This window comes from Anomaloglossus baeobatrachus, chromosome 1, assembly GCF_048569485.1.
Source record: "Anomaloglossus baeobatrachus isolate aAnoBae1 chromosome 1, aAnoBae1.hap1, whole genome shotgun sequence".
In the NCBI taxonomy this organism is placed as follows: Eukaryota; Metazoa; Chordata; class Amphibia; order Anura; family Aromobatidae; genus Anomaloglossus; species Anomaloglossus baeobatrachus.
In genome coordinates, this window is record NC_134353.1 from 252241788 (window position 1) to 252265361 (window position 23574).

General features: G+C 53.0%; 2 protein-coding genes across 3 annotated transcripts in view; both read left to right on the forward strand.

Annotated features, from left to right (window-relative positions):
• ANXA5 (annexin A5) overlaps positions 1-23574 on the forward strand; it is a 445678-nt gene that overhangs the window by 125475 nt on the left and 296629 nt on the right. The gene's annotated exons all lie outside the window — the stretch shown is intronic.
• The window catches only part of BBS7 (Bardet-Biedl syndrome 7), a 144229-nt gene that overhangs the window by 105135 nt on the left and 15520 nt on the right, over positions 1-23574 (forward strand). For both annotated transcript variants that reach the window (XM_075349109.1, XM_075349118.1), the window contains exon 18: positions 9573-9676. In XM_075349109.1, coding sequence (XP_075205224.1) covers positions 9573-9676 — 104 coding nt within the window. The remainder of the gene's footprint in view (positions 1-9572; positions 9677-23574) is intronic.

The window sequence follows — 23574 nt, forward strand, 5'->3', positions numbered from 1 at the left end:
ACTGGCGCACAAAAGCGCGTCCACAGAAGACCGCAGGAGCTGCTGCCACTAAGGCAGCCTCCTCTTGACTATCTGTCCGCGCCAGCAACGTCCTTAGTCGGTGGCAGGCTCTCCCACTTTGGCGACGTGTGGTTTCAACACGTCTCCGATCAGTGGGTGCGGGATATCATCTCCCACGGCTACAGGATAGAATTCTCTTCCAGCCCGCCAAACAGATTTTTTTCTGTCAACTCCCCCCTGCTCCAAGGCCGCCGCCTTCTCTCAGGCCGTGGCATCCTTGCAGGTCAACGGGGTAATTGTACCGGTTCCCGCCCGGGAACGGTTCAGAGGTTTCTACTCCAATCTCTTCCTAGTCCCCAAAAAGGACGGTTCCTTCCGGCCCATCCTGGATCTCAAGCTTCTCAACAAGCATGTTCAGGTGCGGCATTTTCGCATGGAGTCTCTGCGGTCAGTCATTGCCTCAATGACCCAAGGGGATTTCCTGGCATCCATCGACATCAGAGATGCCTATCTACACGTGCCAATTGCAGTTTCACACCAGCGTTGGCTACGTTTTGCAATCAGAGAGGAACATTTCCAATTCGTGGCTCTCCCCTTCGGGTTAGCCACGGCCCCTCGGGTATTCACCAAGGTCATGGCAGCAGTGGTTGCGGTTCTGCACCTCCAAGGGTTGGCAGTGATTCCTTACCTGGACGACCTTCTAGTCAAGGCTGCATCCAGCGCATACTGTCAGCGGAGTGTCTCGCTCACTCTCGCCACTCTAGCCCAATTCGGGTGGCTTGTCAATGTGCCCAAAACCACTCTGACTCCGACCCAGAGGCTCACGTACCTAGGGATGCAGTTCGAGACTTTGCCGGCACTTGTGAAGTTGCCCTTAATCAAACAGCAGTCCCTCCAACTGGCGGTGCACTCTCTGCTGAGGCCCCGCCGTTATTCCATCAGGCACCTGATGCAGGTGCTGGGTCAGATGGTGGCGTCAATGGAGGCTGTTCCCTTTGCCCAGTTCCATCTGCGGCCACTGCAGCTGGACATTCTCCGCTGTTGGGACAAGCGGCCTTCCTCCTTGCACAGGTTAGTGGCTCTGTCGCCACAGACCAGGAGCTCTCTTCAGTGGTGGCTTCGGCCCCTCTCTCTGTCTCAGGGGCGCTCCTTCCTGGCCCCGTCCTGGGTGATCCTCACCACGGATGCCAGTCTATCCGGCTGGGGAGCGGTATGTCTCCACCACCGAACGCAGGGCACTTGGACTCCGTCCGAGTCAGCCCTCTCGATCAATGTGCTGGAAACCAGAGCCGTGCTTCTGGCTCTCCTAGCTTTTCACCACCTATTGGCGGGCAAGCACATCCGAGTCCAGTCAGACAACGCTACAGCGGTTGCCTACATCAATCACCAAGGCGGGACACGCAGCCGCCTGGCAATGTTGGAGGTACAACGCATCCTTCAATGGACGGAGGACTCCAAGTCCACCATATCCGCAGTCCACATCCCAGGCGTGGAAAACTGGGAAGCAGATTATCTCAGCCGTCAAACAGTGGACGGTGGCGAGTGGTCCCTGCACCCGGCAATGTTTCAGTCAATCTGCCGCAAATGGGGCACTCCGGACGTGGACCTAATGGCATCCCGTCACAACAACAAAGTTCCTGTTTACGTGGCTCGCTCCCACGATCCTCAGGCATTCGCCGCGGACGCTCTGGTTCAAGACTGGTCCCAGTTTCGTCTGTCCTATGTGTTTCCCCCTCTAGCTCTCTTGCCCAGAGTGCTGCGCAAGATCAGAATGGAGGGCCGCCGAGTCATCCTCATTGCACCGGACTGGCCCAGGCGAGCTTGGTATCCAGACCTGCTCCATCTGTCCGTAGAGATGCCGTGGCATCTCCCGGACCGTCCAGACCTACTCTCGCAAGGTCCGTTTCTTTGTCGCTCCATTGGGAGACCCAGACAATTGGGTGTATAGCTACTGCCTCCGGAGGCCACACAAAGCACTACACTTTAAAAAGTGTAACCCCTCCCCTCTGCCTATACACCCCCCCGTGCATCACGGGCTCCTCAGTTTTTATGCTTTGTGTTGAAGGAGGCACACATTCACTCATGCTCCCATTTTAGTCAGCAGCAGCTGCTGATTGTATCGGATGGAAGAAAAGAGGGCCCCTAACAGGGCCCCCGGCATGCTCCCTTCTCACCCCACTAAGTCGGCGGTGTTGTTAAGGTTGAGGTACCCATTGCGGGTACACAGGCTGGAGCCACATGCCGTTTTCCTTCCCCATCCCTTAGGGGCTCTGGGTGAAGTGGGATCCTATCCGGTTATCCAGGCACTGGGACCGGGCTCCCTCCGCAGCCCCTTTGGGATTCTGACGGACAGGAGACTGAGTATCATCAGGGACAGGGCCCTGCATCTACAGGTACTCTGTGTCCCCTTGGGGACGGTGCATGGAGCACTTTGGCCTCAGACGCTGCAGCGACTGCGGTGTTGGTATGAGACCGGGACTACCGCGCCGATCGCGCCTGCTTGCCGGCCGCGGTTTTAACTTTAGTCCCCGGCTTTTGCGGCCTAGTGCCTTGAACTCCCGCCCCCGGGCCTGCCAGTCAGGGGAAAGGGCGGGACGGTCGGTCTGACGCCTACAGTGAGGGCTGGAGCACACTTAGCTGTCCTCCTCCCCCCTCACTAATCACTCTGGGGCACCAGATTCCCGCACTTTTGTAGTTACGCCCACGGCTCCCTCCTCCCCTGTGAACGCCGACAGCCATGTTTTAAGCACATTCTGCCGGTGGAGGACTTCTGGCTGCAGCTCTGGGAGACCCGAGGCAGGGAATCTAGTGGCCACACACCGCTTGAGCGGTCGGTAAGCCACACCGGTCATCCGGTGCTGGTCCCCCTAGAGTGCCGAACTGTATATATATATATATATTGTATTTGTATACATTTTCTCGGTTCGGCTGTACTGTTAGCTTGTGGCTATATATCCCTCAGTGATCATTCTCCTGGGAGACAACAGCATGTCGTTCACAAGGAGCAAGGGTGCCAAGACACAGGGTTATTTTGCAACCTGTACCTCTTGTGCGGCTATGCTACCTGCAGGTTCCACCTACCCTCACTGTGAGCAATGCTCGGGCCCTGTGGCACTCGCTCAGCCGGAGCCTGGGGCACTAGGGGGACCCTCGGCCCTGGTAGAACCGCCGGTTACCCCTGTACAGGTGGCAGGGACAGAGTTTGCAGTTTTAGCTGAGAAACTCTCTGAGTCACTTTCACAATCCATGGCTCAGTCTATGGACAAATGGTCTGCTAAGATACTAGAAGTCTTGCAGTCCAGACCGGCCCTTACACAGGCCCCGGGCACTGCGGGATCTCCCCAAGGCCCCTCTCGGTCTGCGACGAAGCGTGCTCCTGGGTTGGCCTCTAGTTATTACGTGGAGGACTCCGGCACGGACCGCACTCCCAGACCGGCTAAGCGGGCTCGCTTAGAATCTTCCCCGACTTCATCACGCTGTTCGGGGTCTCAGCTTAAGGACTCTCTAGAGGATGAGGCGGAGGTCGCAGCCCAGGACTCTGACCCTGATGTTGCTCTCAATCTTGATACACCTGAAGGGGACGCCATAGTAAATGACCTTATAGCGTCCATCAACCAGGTGCTAGATCTATCTCCCCCGCCTCTACCTGTGGAGGAGTCGGCTTCACAGCAGGAGAAGCACCAATTTAGGTTTCCCAAACGTACTCGGAGTGCTTTCTTCGATCACTCTAACTTCAGAGATGCTGTCCAGAAGCACAGGGCTTTCCCGGACAAGCGCTTTACTAAACGCCTTAATGACACACGTTATCCCTTCCCCCCTGACGTAGTTAAGGGTTGGGCTCAATGTCCCAAGGTGGATCCTCCAGTCTCTAGACTGGCGGCTAGATCCGTGGTAGCAGTGGCTGACGGTTCATCGCTCAAGGATGCCACGGACAGGCAGATAGAGCTCCTAATGAAATCCATCTATGAAGCCATAGGCGCGTCCTTTGCCCCAGCCTTTGCAGCAGTGTGGGCACTCCAGGCTATCTCAGCTTGTCTGTCTGAGATTAATGCGGTCACCCGTACCTCTGCTCCGCAAGTAGCGTCTTTGACTTCTCAGGCGTCGGTATTTTCATCCTACGCCATGAATGCTGTCCTGGACTCGGCTAGCCGTACAGCAGTAGCATCCGCCAATTCGGTGGCAGTCCGCAGGGCCATGTGGCTACGTGAATGGAAGGCAGACTCTGCTTCCAAGAAGTTCTTGACCGGTTTGCCTTTTTCTGGCGACCGATTGTTTGGCGAGCAATTGGATGAAATTATTAAGCAATCCAAGGGAAAGGACTCGTCCTTACCCCAGCCCAAACCAAAGAGACCTCAGCAACGAAAAATTCAAGCGAGGTTTCGGTCCTTTCGGCCCTCAGCCAGATCCCAATCCTCCTCGTCCAACAGGCCACAGAAGAGCCAGAGAAACTCTTCTGCATGGCGGTCTAAGTCACGTCCTCCAAAGACCGCCGGAGGCACCGTCTCCAAGGCGGCCTCCTCATGACTTTCGGCCTCCCCAAACCGCATCCTCGGTCGGTGGCAGGCTCTCCCGCTTTTGCGACGCCTGGTGGCCACATGTCCAAGACCGATGGGTGAGGGACATTCTGTCTCACGGTTACAGGATAGAGTTCAGCTCTCGTCCTCCGACTCGTTTTTTCAGAACATCTCCGCCCCCCGAGCGAACCGTTGCACTTTTTCAGGCGGTGGACACTCTGAAGACAGAAGGAGTTGTGATCCCCGTTCCCCTTCAGGAACGTGGTCGCGGTTTTTACTCCAACCTGTTCGTGGTGCCAAAAAAGGACGGTTCATTCCGTCCCGTTTTGGACCTCAAATTGCTCAACAGACATGTGAGAACCAGGCGGTTTCGCATGGAATCCCTCCGCTCTGTCATCGCTTCAATGTCCCATGGAGACTATCCAGAGGTTCGGGTGGATCATCAATTTCCCAAAGTCAAAATTGACTCCGACCCAATCACTGACTTACCTCGGGATGGAGTTTCATACTCTCTCAGCGATAGTCAAGCTACCGCTGGACAAACAGCGTTCGCTGCAAACAGGGGTGCAATCTCTCCTTCGGGCCCAGTCACACCCCTTGAGGCGCCTCATGCACTTCCTGGGGAAGATGGTGGCAGCAATGGAGGCAGTTCCCTTTGCGCAGTTTCATCTGCGTCCACTCCAATAGGACATTCTCCGCAAATGGGACAAGAGGTCGACGTCCTTAGACAGGAACGTCTCTCTTTCTCTGGCAGCCAAGACCTCTCTTCATTGGTGGCTTCTTCCCACTTCTCTGTCGAAGGGAAAATCTTTCCTGCCCCCATCCTGGGCTGTGGTCACGACGGACGCGAGTCTGTCAGGGTGGGGAGCGGTTTTTCTCCACCACAAGGCTCAGGGAACCTGGACTCCGACAGAGTCCTCCCTTCAGATCAATGTTCTGAAGATAAGGGCAGTGTATCTAGCCCTAAAGGCTTTCCATCGGTGGCTGGAGGGCAGGCAGATCCGCATACAGTCGGACAACGCCACGGCGGTCGTGTACATCAACCACCAGGGCGGCACTCGCAGTCGTCAAGCCTTCCAAGAAGTTCGGCGGATTCTGCTGTGGGCGGAGGCCACAGCCTCCACCATCTCCGCGGTTCACATCCCGGGCGTAGAAAACTGGGAAGCAGACTTTCTCAGTCGCCAGGGCATGGACGCAGGGGAATGGTCTCTTCACCCGGACGTGTTTCAAGAGATCTGTTGCCGCTGGGGAACGCCGGACGTCGATCTCATGGCGTCTCGGCACAACAACAAAGTCCCGGCATTCATGGCACGGTCTCAGGATCACAGAGCTCTGGCGGCGGACGCCTTAGTTCAGGATTGGTCGCAATTTCGACTGCCTTATGTATTCCCTCCTCTGGCAATGCTGCCCAGAGTGTTGCGCAAGATCAGGTCCGACTGCCGCCGCGCCATCCTCGTCGCTCCAGACTGGCCGAGGAGGTCGTGGTACCCGGACCTGTGGCACCTCACGGTGGGTCAACCGTGGGCGCTCCCAGACCGACCAGACTTGCTGTCTCAAGGGCCATTTTTCCATCTGAATTCTGCGGCCCTCAACCTGACTGTGTGGCCATTGAGTCCTGGCTCCTAGCGTCCTCAGGGTTATCTCAAGAGGTCATTGCCACTATGAGACAGGCCAGGAAACCAACGTCAGCCAAGATCTATCACAGGGCTTGGAGGATCTTCTTAGCCTGGTGCTCTGATAAGGGGTTTACCCCCTGGCCGTTTGCCTTACCCACGTTTCTTTCCTTCCTTCAATCCGGAATGGACAAGGGTTTGTCTCTCGGCTCTCTCAAGGGACAAGTATCGGCGCTTTCCGTGTTTTTTCAAAAGCGTCTAGCCAGGCTTCCGCAGGTCCGCACGTTCCTGCAGGGAGTTTGACACATAGTCCCACCTTACAAGCGGCCGCTGGAACCCTGGGATCTCAACAGGGTTCTACGGGCTCTTCAGAAACCACCTTTTGAGCCGCTGCGGGATGTCTCTCTATCACGTCTTTCGCAGAAGGTGGCATTTCTAGTTGCAGTTACATCACTCCGAAGAGTGTCAGAGCTTGCAGCGCTGTCATGCAAAGCCCCCTTCCTGGTATTTCACCAGGATAAGGTGGTTCTGCGTCCGGTCCCGGACTTTCTCCCTAAGGTGGTGTCCCCTTTTCATCTCAATCAGGATATCTCCTTACCTTCATTTTGCCCTCATCCAATTCACCAATGTGAAAAGGATTTGCATTTGTTAGATCTAGTGAGAGCACTCTGGATCTACGTGTCTCGCACGGCGCCACTGCGCCGTTCTGATGCGCTCTTTGTCCTTGTCGCTGGCCAGCGTAAGGGGTCGCAGGCTTCCAAGTCAACCTTGGCTCGGTGGATCAAGGAACCGATTTTCGAAGCCTACCGTTCTTCTGGGCTTCCGATTCCTTCAGGGCTGAAAGCCCATTCTACCAGAGCCGTAGGTGCGTCCTGGGCATTGCGGCACCGGGCGACGGCTCAGCAGGTGTGTCAGGCAGCTACCTGGTCTAGTCTGCACACTTTCACGAAACACTATCAGGTGCATTCCTATGCTTCGGCGGATGCCAGTCTAGGTAGGCGAGTCCTTCAGGCGGCGGTTGCCCACCTGTAAGAGGAGGGCCGTTGTCGGCTCTTTTTATCGGGGTATTCTTTTACCCACCCAGGGACTGCTTTTGGACGTCCCAATTGTCTGGGTCTCCCAATGGAGCGACAAAGAAGAAGGGAATTTTGTTTACTTACCGTAAATTCCTTTTCTTCTAGCTCCTATTGGGAGACCCAGCACCCGCCCCTGTTCCCTTCGGGCTGTTTGTTCTTTTGTGTACACATGTTGTTCATGTTGAATTGTTCTTTTGGTTCATGGTTTTCAGTTCTCCGAACATCCTTCGGATTGAATTTACCTTAGACCAATTTATAAGTTTCCTCCTTCCTGCTTTTGCACCAAAACTGAGGAGCCCGTGATGCACGGGGGGGTGTATAGGCAGAGGGGAGGGGTTACACTTTTTAAAGTGTAGTGCTTTGTGTGGCCTCCGGAGGCAGTAGCTATACACCCAATTGTCTGGGTCTCCCAATAGGAGCTAGAAGAAAAGGAATTTACGGTAAGTAAACAAAATTCCCTTCTTTTCCGCCAGAATTCTGCGGCTCTCAGATTGACGGCGTGACTCTTGAGTCCTGAATCTTGACGGCTTCTGGTATCCCCCCTGAGGTCATCTCCATTATGACTCGGGCCCGGAAGTCTTCCTCCGCCAAGATCTATCACAGGACTTGGAAGATTTTCCTGTCCTGGTGTCGCACTTCCGGCCATCCTCCTTGGCCTTTTTCCTTGCCGACCCTTCTGTCCTTTCTACAGTCCGGTCTGCAGCTGGGACTGTCCCTCAACTCTCTCAAGGGACAAGTCTCGGCTCTGTCAGTGCTGTTCCAGCGGCGTATCGCCCGGCTGGCTCAGGTCTGCACCTTCTTGCAGGGCGCGTCTCACATCATTCCGCCTTATCGGCGGCCCTTGGATCCCTGGGACCTCAATTTGGTTCTCACGGTTTTGCAGAAACCCCCCTTTGAGCCTCCTAGGGAGGTTTCTTTGTTTCGTCTTTCACAGAAAGTGGTCTTTCTAGTGGTCATAACTTCCCTCAGGAGAGTCTCTGATTTGGCTGCGCTCTCTTCGGAGTCACCTTTTTTGGTTTTTCATCAAGACAAGGTGGTTCTCCGTCCGACTCCGGACTTTCTCCCTAAGGTGGTTTCTCCTTTCCACCTTAACCAGGACATTACCCTACCTTCCTTTTGTCCGGCTCCTGTTCATCGCTTTGAGAAAGCGTTGCATACTCTGGATCTGGTGCGGGCGCTCCGGATCTATGTGTCTCGCACCGCTGCTCTTAGGTGGTGCACCTCTCTTTTTGTGCTAACCACAGGTCGGCGTAAGGGCCTCTCTGCTTCTAAGCCGACCTTAGCCCGTTGGATTAGGTCGACCATTTCGGATGCCTACCAGTGTTCTCAGGTGCCTCCCCCGCCGGGTATCAAGGCACACTCGACCAGAGCTGTCGGTGCCTCTTGGGCTTTCAGGCACCAGGCTACGGCTCAGCAAGTCTGTCAGGCTGCCACTTGGACTAGCCTGCATACCTTTTCAAAGCACTACCAAGTGCATGCTCATGCTTCGGCAGATGCGAGCTTGGGCAGACGCATCCTTCAGGCGGCTGTCGCCCATTTGTGAAGTTAGGCTCCGCCTACTTCTCAGTTTTTCTATTTATTCCCACCCATGGACTGCTTTGAGACGTCCCAATGTCTGGGTCTCCCATAGGAACGATAAAGAAAAAGAGAATTTTGTTTACTTACCGTAAATTCTTTTTCTTATAGTTCCGTATTGGGAGACCCAGCACCCTCCCTGTTGCCTGTTGGCAGTTTCTTGTTCCGTGTGTTATCACCGGCTGTTGTCGTGGACAGAGTCTCCGGTTGTTCCGGTTCTTGCTCTGTTTTTACTTGTGGGTGGCTATTCTCCTTCAGCTTTTGCACTAAACTGGCTAGATCTGGTTCTCCAGGGGGTGTATAAGCTCAGAGGGAGGAGCTACACTTTTGAGTGTAGTACTTTGTGTGTCCTCCGGAGGCAGAAGCTATACACCCAATGTCTGGGTCTCCCAATACGGAACTATAAGAAAAAGAATTTACGGTAAGTAAACAAAATTCTCTTTTTTTTGCCCATTTAACACAAAGGGTATATAAAAAACATGCCATATGGGTACCATACATATGACATCTGTTTATAACTGATCCATTGAAGCTATTAACATAGAAAACTGGATTTGGCTTTGTATTATTTTTTTAATTGTTAATGTATAAAATCAGATGCCATATTGATGTCTGAAACCGACATATTGGTAACATATAGATGAAAAATTGTCTATTTTCTCTGGATTAAAGTTTTTTTTTGACTCCTCAATGTTTTTTAGTACAAATATTAAAATAATATTGTTGTTAAAAGTAAAACCACCTGAATAATACAAGGTTGTAATTGAAGTCATTTTATTTGTTTTCCTAACTAGATATCAGTGAAGAATCCGTAGGCCATACTCTGAAAATGATCCATCCAAAGTTGGAGTACCAGCTGCTGTTGGCTAAGAAGGTTCATCTGATCGACGCACTGAAGGTACAGTATATATAACCAGTCTGATCCGCGTGCCTTCTGCTATCCAGAAAGGTATACGTATTAATACTGGATTATAAGACGCACTCAGATTAGGAAAGCAGAAAATGGGGAAAAAAAAAATCTTAATTCTAAAATTACACTGGTGTAAAGATGTGGAGGGGGTAATGTTGGTGGTCTACTGTTGTACTTGTTTCTTGGTGCTCTGGGGTAGAAGACATGGTAATATTTTTTCTAAATTATTATATATATATTAGGAGGGTTATACCAAAAAATTAAGGGCATTATATGTGACATAACAAGGTCCCAATACAGTTTACTCCAGTTGTTTTGTACCAAACTTCATAAAGATCACAACTCCATTTATTGTGGACTCAACAACGTGCCTGGAAACTTACATGTGAAATGTCCTTTATTTATGACACTTAAAAGGGTGTTTCATCCATATTTTGTATTGTCTGGATCGATATTAAATTGAGAAACAATGTTTTTCTCAAATACCTTGTGTTGGCAATAGTGCCTGTGAGAGGCGCTATTGCAAACCGCTGTTCCCCTCTCCATGACTTCCGGGCTCCATTTCCTCGGGGAACTGGTGATGTCACGTCAAGTTCCAGACACGTCACATCACCGCGGCTGGCTGCAGTCTTCCTGACTCACTGAGCTGTGGGCGGTGTTTCACTGCTTGTCACCACACAGCGCGTCTCCTGCTTGCAGCTCTTTGCTGTGAGGGAGGAGGGAGCAGATGGGCTGTGACGAGCGGTGAAACACCTCCCACAGCCCATCACTCATGGACACTGCGGCTGGCCGCAGTGTCAGGAACTTGACGTGACGTCAAGGAGCCCGAGGGTCACGGAGCGGGGAACAGCGGTCTGCAATAGCGCCTCTCACAGGCATAATTGCCAACATAAGGTATTTGAGAGAACCATTGTTTCTCAATATAATATCGATCTAGACAATAAAAAATATGGGTGAACCACCACTTTAATCTCCTTATACACAGTTTAACCGGCTGTGCACTTTAGTAGAGGTTATTCTAATTTCCGCACTATAAAGGCTATTTCTTTATCGCTTCATTGGGGGACACATAGACCATGGGTTGTATGCTGCTGCCACTAGGAGGCGACACTAAGCAAAACAAGGAAAACTCCTCCTATGCAGTATACACCCACCAACTGGCAATCATTCCTCAGTTTAAGCTTAGTGTCCATAGGAGGTGGACACGCTTGGGGCTGCTCCCAGCCCCTTAGGTTTGTATTTTTAATTTTTTCCCCTTTTTCGTTTCAGACACAGCTTGTCGGGCGACAGGGTGTAATCGCTCACCCTGCTCTCCCCCCTAGAGACCGGTCGCACAGAAGTGGGGTCCGTCCGCCACTTCCGTTGTCCTCCGTGTCTGTCTGGCAGGACCCTACCCCCCTAACACTCTCAAGACTGTTTGGGGGGCATCCGCACAGAGGGACAGGCGGATGGTCCTTGCCCCCCTCCCCCTGCATGCTCGCCCTCCACAGCCGGCCTGATCAGGGAGGGAAGACGAAAAAATCTCCGGAAGATACTCGTCTCCCTAGGTATTTCCCAGGAGGCCAGGATCAGCCAGGATCAGGAGGACTATCAGCCGTCGGGACAGGTACCCATCCCTTGTCCCGGGTCATGGGGGGCTCCGTCTTAAAAAAAAAAAAAAAAAAAAAAAGGAGAGGGAAAAGAAGGAATTTGGCCCCTTAGGACTTACCCCTGGTCAGATCCCCCTTCATACAGGCTCTGCCCCCGCTCTCGTCCTCGGCGCCGTTCTCCGGCTCCCCCTGCGGTCTCAGCCTTAAAATTTAGCCCCCGGCTTCTATTCAGGCCTAGCTCCCGGCCGGCCACGCCCCCTCCCGGCCGGCCTATCGCACGGATCCTTACTTTCCAACAGGCCCGCCCGCTCTAGCAGCCATTCCCTGCAAGCCTCTGCGCACTCTTTTCTGACCAATCCCGGCGCTCCTTTCTCTCAGCCAATCCCGGCTCCCGGCAGCGCGCCGTTTTTTTCGCGCTTCTTTACCGTTCCTCCCCCAGCCCGGACTCCTCAGCAGCGCCATTACAGCCTGAGGCGCTTCTGGGCAGCGGCAGCGTTCCGGTTCAGCTCCCCACAGACTAACCTGCAGCTCCCAGGAGCCCCCACCTCTGCTCCCTCAGCCTGCAGCTTCAGGACACCGGCTTCAGTCAGCAGCATCAGCACACACAGGACGCCAGAGTCTGGGTAAGCTCTGCCACTGGGAGGCAGCTCCTTCCCCAGTCCCCATCCTCCTGGCATCCTCTGCTCTGTTCTCTCTCTCTCTCTCTCTCTCTCTCTCTCTCCCCCTCTCTGCTGTCCCATGTCCAGCACAAGAGCAACCCGCTCTCAGCCACAGGCCATAGTGCTTCACTTCGCCTGCACCTCTTGTCTAAAAAAGGTTTCCCTCAGGCCAGTCCTCCTCCACCTGCCTAGCCTGTAGCACCCCTTCCATGACTACTACGGAGCCCCCCACCGCCCGTAACGAGGACTCGGCCCCCATGCCTGGGTGGGCCTCAGCTCTCTCTCAGTCCGTGGACAACTTAACCAAGATGTCTCAGACCTTAGCCTCGGCCATAGACCGTCTGCCCGCCTCCTCCTCTGGAGTCCCCCCGGTGATCCAGAGCGAGTCTGAGCCTGCAGCGCCTCCAGCCCGGCAGGGCAGAACTCACAGGAGGTCTAGGAAGCGGTCCCTCTCGGGGTCATCCTCCAGCTCTCCTAGCGCCGCTATGGCCCCCAGAGCATCACGCTCTCTGTCTCCTGCCTCTTCTGCGGCAGCTCCAGATTCAGACCAGGACTCTGTTTCTGACTCCGATCTGGACTCTGAACATATATCCAAGCTGACCGGTATGATGGACAGTCTGGTCATTGCTGTCAATCAGACCCTAGAGGTGAAGGATGTTGATCCGGCGCCTACCAGTCAATCAGTCCCTTTCAAAAGAGCCAAGAAGCTGCCAAGAAGCTTTGGCAACCACAGGGAGTTTGAGGATATTTTCTCCAGACAGTGGGAACATCCCGACAAGCGTTTCCAGAAGCGCAAGCGGGCACAGGTCCTTTATCCCTTTCCACCGGAACTTCTTCAGAAGTGGTCAGTGGCCCCGTCAATGGATCCTCCGATCTCCCGACTCTCGTCCAGCACCACCTTGCCGCTGTCTCATGGCGCCTCCCTGAAGGATCCCTCGGACAGGACTATAGAATCCTTAGCCAGGTCGGCCTTCGAAGCCTCCGGCTCTGCCATCACTCCAGCCTTTGCAGCCACCTGGGTTTCCAAGGCTGTCTCCGCCTGGGCAAAGCTCCTTCGGCGTGGTATCCTAGCTGACGCTCCCAGACCCGAGCTGGCAGATCTGGCAGATCAGATCACACATGCCGGAAAATATCTAGTCGCTGCGTCCCTCGACTCTGCTGCTTCCGCTGCCCTGGCAGCCGGCAACATTACTGCAATCCGCAGAACCCTGTGGCTTAAAGCGTGGAACGCGGACTCAGCATCCAAAAACTCCCTCACCAGTCTTCCCTTTGTTGGTGCCAGACTCTTCGGAGAAAAACTGGACAAGATCATCTCTGAGGCTACGGGGGGCAAAAGTACCTTCCTCCCCCAACAGAGGATTTCCCATGCCCCTCCAAAGAGGCGGGCTTTTCCCTTTCGCCCCTTTCACCAATTCTCTACCAACACCAACACACCTCGGGAGCGGTCCCCAGCACGTCAGGAGAGACGGAAGCCCTCCTTTAAGGCAACACCCCACTGGCGTTCCTGGCGTTCCCGTGGCCAGCAGTCCAAGCCCTCCAGCTCCAGATCCAACAGATTTTCCTCCGCATGACTGGGCTCCCGTCCCCGGCTCCTCATCCAGGGTCGGCGGTCGTCTCCGCATGTTCAGAAGCACGTGGCTTTCCGTGATAGACGACGCCTGGGTTCGAGACGTCGTCTCTCACGGCTACAAGATAGAGTTTTCTTCGCTCCCATGCTCACGCTTCGTCCAGTCCAAACCCCCCAAGGATCCCTCCCTCACCAAGGGCTTCTTCGCAGCCATCCAGTCCATGCGAGACTCTGGGGTCATCACCCCCGTCCCCCCTCAAGACAGATTCCGGGGTTTTTATTCAAACCTCTTCGTAGTACCGAAGAAGAATGGCACAGTCCGCCCCATTCTGGATCTCAAGCGCCTCAACAGGCGGGTCCGTCTCCGGCGATTCCGCATGGAGTCTCTCCGCTCAGTGATAGCGTCCATGGAACTCGGGGAGTTCCTTTGCTCGGTGGACATCCAGGACGCCTATCTCCACATCCCAATCTTTCCAGCTCATCAGAGATTTTTACGCTTCATGGTTCAGGGGCAACACTTTCAGTTCACGGCTCTCCCATTCGGGCTCTCGACAGCTCCCAGAGTCTTCACCAAGGTGATGGCTGCTGTCATGGCTATTCTTCGGACCCGGGGAATTCTAGCCATCCCATATCTGGACGACATTTTGATCAAGGCTCCCTCGGCGTCGGAGTGCCGCGACAGTCTCAACATCACTCTGGATACTCTAACCCGTCTCGGCTGGTTGATCAACAGACCAAAGTCATCTCTGATCCCGACTCAACGCATCTCATTCCTCGGCATGATCTTCGACACCACACAAGCGAGGGTTCTTCTGCCGAAGGACAAGCTCTCAGCTATCCTCAGGGGGATTTGGAAGCTCCAACGCGCACCCCGCTGCTCTCTTCGGTACTGCATGAGCATTCTCGGAAAGATGATGGCGTCAATGGAAGCGGTGCCCTACAGTCAATTCCATACTCGCCCTCTTCAGGGTCTCCTTCTAGCAACATGGGACATGTCTCTTCACTCCCTGGATCGGCCAATTGCGATCCCTCCTCGAGTCAGAGAGTCATTGGAATGGTGGAAATGCTCTCCCCTCACTCTCCAAGGGAGATCATTTCTTCCACTTCGATGGAAGGTCATCACGACAGACGCCAGCCTGCTGGGATGGGGAGCCACATTCCAGGACCTCACAGTTCAGGGTCGCTGGACCGAGCCGGAAACCAAGCTTCCCATCAACATCTTGGAACTTAGGTCAGTTCGCCTGGCTCTCTTTCATTGGAAGGCTCTGCTTCGCGGACACCCAGTTCGGGTGCAGTCCGACAATGCAACCACCGTGGCCTACATAAACCATCAGGGCGGAACACGCAGCCGAGCAGCGATGAGAGAGGTATCTCAAATCCTCGACTGGGCCGAACAGAACATCCCAGCGATTTCGGCGGTCCACATCCCGGGTGTGGACAATTGGGCCGCCGACTTCCTCAGCCGAGAAGGCCTCGACGTGGGAGAGTGGTCCCTCAATCCCAGAATCCTCCAGCAGATCTGTTCCAGGTGGGGGACCCCCGACGTGGATCTCCTGGCCTCCAGGTGGAATCACAAGGTGCCCCAGTTCGTCTCCAGAGCAAGAGACCCACTGGCGCTCGCAACGGACGCCCTAGCGATCCCCTGGTCGTAGTTCTCTCTGCCGTACCTCTTTCTTCCGCTTCCTCTTATCCCCAAGCTAGTCAAGAAGATCAAAGCGGAAGGAGTTCCGGTGATTCTGGTGGCCCCAGATTGGCCCCCGTCGCCCGTGGTACACAGAGCTCGTGCACCTTCTCGCCGACGTTCCGTGGAGACTTCCAGACGTCCAGCACCTTCTCACTCAGGGGCCTTTTCTTCACCAGAATTCACAGTCGCTCAATTTAACGGCATGGCTGTTGAAGCCGCAGTACTAACTTCCTCGGGATTCTCAGAAAGGGTCGTCCAGACAATGATCAAGGCACGGAAGCCTTCCTCTTCCCTCATCTACCACCGGACGTGGAAGGCCTATTTCCGCTGGTGCGAAGCTAACCAGGTCACAGCCATGACCTTCTCCTTGCCAGTTCTGTTGTCCTTCCTGCAGTCTGGTCTGGATGCTGGTTTAGCACTCAGCTCCCTCAAGGGCCAAGTGTATGCTCTTTCCATTCTCTTTCAAAAGAGAATAGCCTCTCGCTCACAGGTTCGCACATTCATTCAGGGGGCTGCGCATGCGGTGCCCCCCGTTCAACCTCCGGTGGAGCCCTGGGACCTCAACCTGGTTCTGTCTGTTCTCCAGCATTCTCCTTTCGAACCTATGCAGGAGGTGTCTCTAACGTTCCTCTCTTGGAAGGTCGCCTTCTTAGTTGCCATCACGCCAATCAGGCGGGTATCTGAACTAGCGGCGCTTTCCTGCCGCTCTCCATATCTTGTCTTCCACCAGGATAAGGTAGTCCTTCGTCCGGTACCGTCCTTTCTGCCCAAGGTGGTCTCCTCTTTTCATCTTAACGAGGACATTGTTCTTCCTTCCTTTTGTCCGAACCCTTCGCACCCTTGTGAGGTTCTTCTCCACAGGCTGGACTTGGTCAGAGCTCTCCGCTGGTACATTTCAAGGACGTCTCATTTCAGACGGTCGGATTCCCTCTTTGTGCTTCCGTCCGGCCCCCGTAGAGGCCTACCTGCCTCCAAGTACTCCATTGCGCGATGGATTCGCTCTGCCGTACTGGAAGCCTACCGGGTAAGAGGGAGAACGCGCCCACTCAGGATTACGGCCCATTCCACCAGGGCGGTGGGAGCCTCGTGGGCGGTCCGTCACCACGCTCCAGCGTCGCAGCTTTGCAAAGCGGCCACTTGGTCTTAGCTCCACACTTTCACAAGGTTCTACAGGGTCCACACTTTCGCATCCTCCGATGCGAGCCTCGTTAGACGAGTTCTGCAGGCTGCAGTGGACCGAGGTCAGCCCTGAGAGTAACATTAGACCCACCCGTGGGACTGCTTTAGGACGTCCCATGGTCTCTGTGTCCCCCAATGAAGCGATAAAGAAAAGTAGATTTTGGGTACTCACCGTAAAATCTCTTTCTTGGAGCCTTCATTGGGGGACACAGCACCCGCCCTTTTGTTGGACATAGGTTACTGTTCAATGTTACTGTTGAATGTTGATTTTAATGTTCACTTCTGTAAGATTGTTCGTTCTTTCTTGTTATCTCCTATTGCTTTCTCACTAAACTGAGGAATGATTGCCAGTTGGTGGGTGTATACTGCATAGGAGGAGTTTTCCTTGTTTTGCTTAGTGTCGCCTCCTAGTGGCAGCAGCATACAACCCATGGTCTCTGTGTCCCCCAATGAAGGCTCCAAGAAAGAGATTTTACAGTGAGTACCCAAAATCTACTTTTCAGAAATTATATCAAGCAGCACTGTGCCCTTCATGACCAGACATGAATGTGAGGAAACAAGGATGGCATCACATATACAGTATATCCTAATTGCCAACATAAGGTATTTGAGAGAACCATTGTTTCTCAATATAATATCGATCTAGACAATAAAAAATATGGGTGAACCATCACTTTAATCTCCTTATACACAGTTTAGCCGGCTGTGCACTTTAGTAGAGATTATTCTAATTTCTGCACTATAAAGGCTATTTCAGAAATTATATCAAGCAGCACTGTGCCCTTCATGACCAGACATGAATGTGAGGAAACAAGGATGGCATCACATATACAGTATATCCTATATGGCGCACAGATGGAGCATTACATGGAAATGCAGATCAACTTTTGGCTGAGAGGCTGAGACTCTAAGTGTAAATCATCTTGTTATCTCTGTGTAACAGTTTTAATTTTCTTCAGCTTGTGCACAAAAGATGTAATTTTCACCTGCCATCAAGCGCAGTTCCTCCTGCACAGCATTAATTACACAGATTGAGAGAATTATGCATCTGAGCAATAGGGTAGAGCATTCATAAGAGCTGCGCTCCTGCGATCTAATGGAAGCAGTCATGGACGCCTAGCACTGCTGACCGTACTAACTCGGGACTATAAGAAGCACATACGTTTTACCAGGATGTTATCTTAATAAAAAAAAGTCATTCACAAAGGAAGGATATTCATAAAAGTCTTTTCCTTACTAAATAATTGTAATACTATTCCTGGCTAATATATTAGGCTATGTTCGCACACTACATTTTTGTGGTAACCACAAAAATGTACCCTGTGGCCAACAAAAACACATTTTGTGGCAAAAAAAAAAACCACATGCGTTTGTGATGCGTTTTTTGACCATGCGTTTTTGATGCGTTTTTTTTTTTATCCCCAATGGGAGGAAAATGCAAAAAGAATAGACAGGCTACATCTTTGTGGTCACCACAAAAATGCAGCCAAAAAAAAAAGCAACGTGCGCACAGCAAATCTGAAATCTCATAGACTTTGCTGAGGAAGGAAAAGCGTGTAGTTTGTGAGGACTAAAAGATCACCACAAACTGCACCAAAAAAGCTGCAGCATGCGCTTGGAGCCTTAGTGCTTGTAAAGGACCTTTGTCTAAATAAATGCCTGTGCCATCATATTGGTATATTTAAACCCTTCACCCCCGAGCGATTTTTCGTTTTTGTTTTTCTTTCGCTCCCCTTCTTCTGTGAGCCGTAACTTAATTTTCCATCAATCTTGCCATATGAGGGCTTATTTTTTTGCGGGACGAGTTTTACATTTGAATGAAAACATTAGTTTTACCATATAGTTTACTGGAAAATGGCAAAGAAAATCCAAATGTGAAAAAATTGCAAAAAAAAAGTGCAATTGCCTGATGGTTTTGGGATATTTGATTCACTGTGTTCACTATATGGTAAAACTGATGTGTCGGTGTGATGCCTCAGGCTGGTAAGAGTTCGTAGACACCAAACATGTATAGGTTTACTTTTATCTAAAGGGTTAAAAAAAATTCACAACTTTGTCCAAAAAAGCACACTATTTGCGCCATTTTCCACAATCCGTAGCGTTCTCATTTTCGGGATCTATGGTTCTGTGACAGCTTATTTTTTGCGTCTCGAGCTGACGTTTTTAACGGTACAATTTTTGTGTAGATGCTACATTTTTATCACCTGTTATTACATCTTGTGCAAAATACGCGGCGACCAAAAAATGTAATTTTGGCATTTGAAGTTTTTTTGCCGCTATGCCGTTTACCGATCAGGTTGATTGATTTTATATTTTGATGGATCGGGCGTTTCTGAACGCGGCGATACCAAATGTGTGTGTATTTTTTTAACTTTTTTAACCCTTTAATTTTCAATGGGGCGAATGGGGGGGGATTTGAACTTTTAGGTTTTGGGGTTTTTTTTACTTTTTTTATTTTACTAGTGCCCCTAGGGGACTATAAGGATCAACAGTCTCATCGCTCTTCCATTTCTCCAGATCACAACTACACAGCTGTGATCTGCAGAAAAGCAGCTCTGCTATTACAAACGGCGGTCTGCCGGTTGTAAGAGGAACTGACTCATGATAGCTACAGAAGTCATCACATGACCCTGTGCTACCATGACAACCATCGGATCCATGTGATCACATCACGTGACTTATGATGGCGCCGGGTAAGTGAATTCTTACCGCGGCGCGCGGTTTCATCTCGCTGTCACATTTTGACAGTGAGATGCAAGGGGTTAACATGCACGAGTGGAGAGCGGATCCACTCGTGCTTGATAGCTGCACATATCAGCTGTTCAAATCAGTGTCATGTGCAGGGATCGCTGCTGACTGCCAATGGCAGGTGGCTGGGATTAACCTCACAAAATCCATGACATACCCAGTACGTTATGTGTCATGAAGAGGTTAAATAACATAGAATTCAATTTCTCTGACGCCTCATTGGGGGACACAGGACCATGGGTGTTATGCTGCCTATCCATCCATAGGAGGACACTAAGTAGATGCAAATAGCATTCGCTCCTCCTCTGCAGTATACACCCCTTGGCCGGGCCAGGCAACCTCAGTTTTAGCTTAGTGTCTGTAGGAGGCACATCCTTTCAAGGTTGTGTTATTTTTTGAGGGCGACGGTTTCCCTTAGGGACCGATCTCCCAATACCATCAACGGGCGGGAATGTGGAGTGTTGCCTCCACGTACCCCCTCCTGCGACGCTGGATCCTGGGCTGCTTTTTACTGGACGACAGGTCCCACAGACACCGATTTTCCAGAGCCCAGGGCAGAGGCACAATTCCTCAGCCCCTCTTTGCAGGCTCTGAGTTGATACATTGCACCTGTGTGGCCGGACACAGCAGGCTGACTCTGCTATTTCCACTGCCAGGACTGAGGCAGTGTTAAGGTGAGATCCCCCCTGACTGGTTTCCCAGACAAAGGGAGAAAGACGGTGCAGGGAAGGCTCCCATGACTGCTGAATTTACAGTCTTTATTCCCACCATAGCTGCGTGCTGGCTGAAGGAGGGGAAAGTCCCTTGCTGATTGCAGGGAATCCTGCAGAGATAATCTAACGGTGGCTGGGGGAGGGCTCCCAGGGCTCATAAACTCAGTGTTTATTCCCGCTAGCTGCGTGCTGGCTGGAGGAGGGGGAGTCTCTTGCTGATTGCAGGGACTCCTGCAGAGATAATCTACTGGTAGCTGTGTGCTGACTGGAGGGGGAGAAAAACTGTCTCAGAGGCTCCCTTCCTGCCATTTTTTACTGCCGACAGCAGGGGGGCACACTGACTTCTTCTTGGCTCTCTTTTAGCGCTAAGCCCCACCCCCCGCGGGCTGCGATAAGCCCCGCCCCCCCAGGAAAACGCACGAAGATCTCCACAGAGACTCCTTCCTGAGGACGCAGGGCCATCGGCTGATTCTGGTGAGGGAAGCAAATTCAATCCTTGCTTCCCACTGCTTCACTTGTAGCTCTGCATATCATTGCTCCCCCTCCTGGCATACTCCTATTAGGAACATGCAGAACTCTAAGGGTACTAAGAGTGCTAAGTTTCACATAGTCTATTATTCAGCCTGCACTGCCTACCACGCTGAGCTACCACGTAAACACACCTCTTCTCTCTGTGAGTCCTGTGCCCCTATAGCCCAAGATCCCCCCGCCATCACTGCCGCAACCGTCAGCCCAGAGCCTAGGTCTTCCGCCCACCGGAATGGGCACAGTTTCTGTCCCAATCCATGGAAAAACTGTCACAGAACCTGGTGCTGTCTATACAATGTCGTCCTCCACACCCTTCTGGGTCCCTGGATGGAACGCAGCCTGAGGATACCCCTATGGAGGATTCTTCTGAGGTAATCCGGGCCCATGCTTCACCGGTTGCAGGGATCAGGAAAAGAGCACACGGCCGGGTGGCTCCAGCACTCTCTCATGGCCCCCATGGCTCTCCCTCGGGAGCACACAGGGCAGGCTCTCCCACACGCTCCACGGCTTCTGAAGAGCTGGAGGAGGGAGAATGCTGTTTGTACCAAGATGATTCCTTGGTTTCACCCTCCCCAGATGATCAAACTGCAATGGACTCCCTTATAGCAGCAATCAACCAAACTCTGCATGTGGAGGATCCCCCATCCACTACCACTGACCATGTGGTCTCCTTTAAGAGGGCAAGGAAACCCCAAAAGGTTTTCGCTGATCACCCAGAGTTTCAGGATCTCCTCACAAAGCAAAGGGAGAAGCCTGAAAGGCGCTTCGGTAACCGTAAACTCATGGAGACCCGGTACCCTTTTGCCTCACCTGCCCCTAAGGGCTGGGCCGATCCGCCCTCGGTCGACCCCCCGGTCTCCCGCCTTGCCACAAAAACGCTCATGTCTTTACCCGATGGTTCCTCCATCAAGGACCCGACAGACAGACAGGTGGAGCACCTCGCCCGCTCTGCCTTTAAGGCTGCGGGTTCCTCGTTCTCGCCCTCCTTTGCCTCTGTGTGGGTCGCAAAGGCGATCTCGGTCTGGGCACAATCACTTAACACTTCGCTTGAGGAATCCCAGTTCCCTCATACCTTCACAGAGGTAACAGCTCAAATTGCCGCTGCGGCGGAATACCTCATGCAGGCCTCCATTGATGCTGCTACCTGCGCAGCTTTTGCCGCCACCAATACCATAGCCATCCGTAGAGCTCTCTGGCTCCGACAATAGCGAGCGGACTCTGCCTCCAAGAAGTCTCTCACGGGCCTTCCCTTTTTTTCCAGACCGATTGTTTGGCCAACGTCTGGACAAGCTCATTTCTAACGCCACGGGAGGAAAAAGTACCTCCCTTCCCCAGCTAAAGCCCAGGACGACCTTCGCCAGACGTCCACAGTCCTCGTTCCGCTCCTTTCGGAACTCATTTGGTTGGTCGACATCCCGCTCTGCCCCCGCCACTAGCCGCGGACTACGCAGGGACCGACCTTCTCAGCTCTCCCCGAAACCCACTTCGTCATGGCAGCCTAGACCGAAACAGTCCAGGACTAGGGAGACTCGTCCACGACGTTCTCCCCCCTCATGACTCCTTTGGCGCCCCGGAAGACACACTCATTGTAGGAGGTCGACTGCGGCTCTTTCAACACATCTGGGCTGCCGCCTCAGACGACAAATGGGTGCGAGACCTTGTGTCTTCCGGTTACCACATAGAATTTCGGACCAGACCCCAGAGTCGGATCCTTCTCTCAAACCCCCCAAAGACTCGAAAACGACACGAGGCCTTTTTCTCAGCAATCCACTCGCTCCAAACAGCAGGAGTGATAATACCCGTCCCGGACGACGAGAAGTTCAGGGGTTTTTATTCCAACCTCTTTGTGGTCCCCAAAAAGGATGGGTCAGTTCGACCCATCCTGGACCTCAAACACCTGAACAAACATGTGCACGTACGGAGATTCAGAATGGAGTCCCTAAGGTCCATTTTTGCATCCATGGTCGGAGGGGAATTCCTCGCTTCCATAGATATCAAGGACGCGTACTTGCACATACCCATCGCTCCAGATCACCAAAAGTTCCTCCGCTTCGCAGTTCAGGACTCCCATTTTCAATTCGTAGCCCTACCCTTCGGCCTTGCCACCGCACCAAGGCTGCCATGAGCGTCCTTCACGCCAGGGGAGTAGTCGTTCTCCCTTACTTGGACGACCTCTTCATCAAGGCCCCCTTTTTCCGCGACTGCTCCACCAGCGTACAGATCACCGTGGACACCATATCCCGCTTAGGGTGGTTACTGAATCTAGACAAATCATCCACGGTCCCAGCACGATCCATCACCTTCCTGGGCATATCCCTGGACACCCGTTGGGGCTTGATCTATCTCCCTCAGGACAAAGCGATCGCTCTTCGACAAGCGGTACGCTGCCTTCTACGTCCTCCATCTCGCTCCATACGATTCAGCATGAAGGTGCTCGGCAGGACGGTGGCGGCTATGGAGGCAGTACCTTATGCTCAACTGCACCTCCGCCCACTGCAGCTAGCCCTTCTAGCTGCCTGGGACAAGAGCCCCTTCTCCCTGGACAAACATCTTCACCTGACGCCTTCAGTCAGGTATACACTCTGCTGCTGGCTTCGGCCCTCATCCCTATCGAAGGGGAGATCTTTTCTCCCAGTGAACTGGCTGGTCCTGACCACGGACGCCAGCCTCCTAGGCTGGGGTGCAGTGTACCGGCACCACACTGCTCAAGGACATTGGACGCCCCAGGAGTCTCCCCTACCCATAAACATCCTAGAAATCCGCGTGATCTTCCTCGCGCTCAGGGCGTTCTGCCCTCTGCTGGCGGGTCGTCAGATTCGAGTCCAATCGGACAATGCAACAGCTGTAGCCTATATCAATCGGCAGGGGGGCACCCGCAGCAAAGCGGCTTATCTCGAGGCCCACAAGATCCCCGAATCGACGGGGTCAGTGATATCAGCGGTACAAATACCGGGGATAGAGAACTGGGCAGCAGACTTCTAAGTCGCCAAGGCCTGGCCGCCGGAGAATGGTCTCTCCACCCAGAAGTGTTTCTACACATCTGCACTCGCTGGGGCACACCAGACGTGGTTCTAATGGCCTCAAGGTTGATCGCAAAGGTACCCGCGTTCATAGCCAGGTCACGCGACCCGCAGTCCATTGGCGCGGATGCTCTAGTCTGCTCCTGGCACCACTTCCGCCTGCCTTACATATTTCCACCTCTACCCCTGCTGCCGCGGG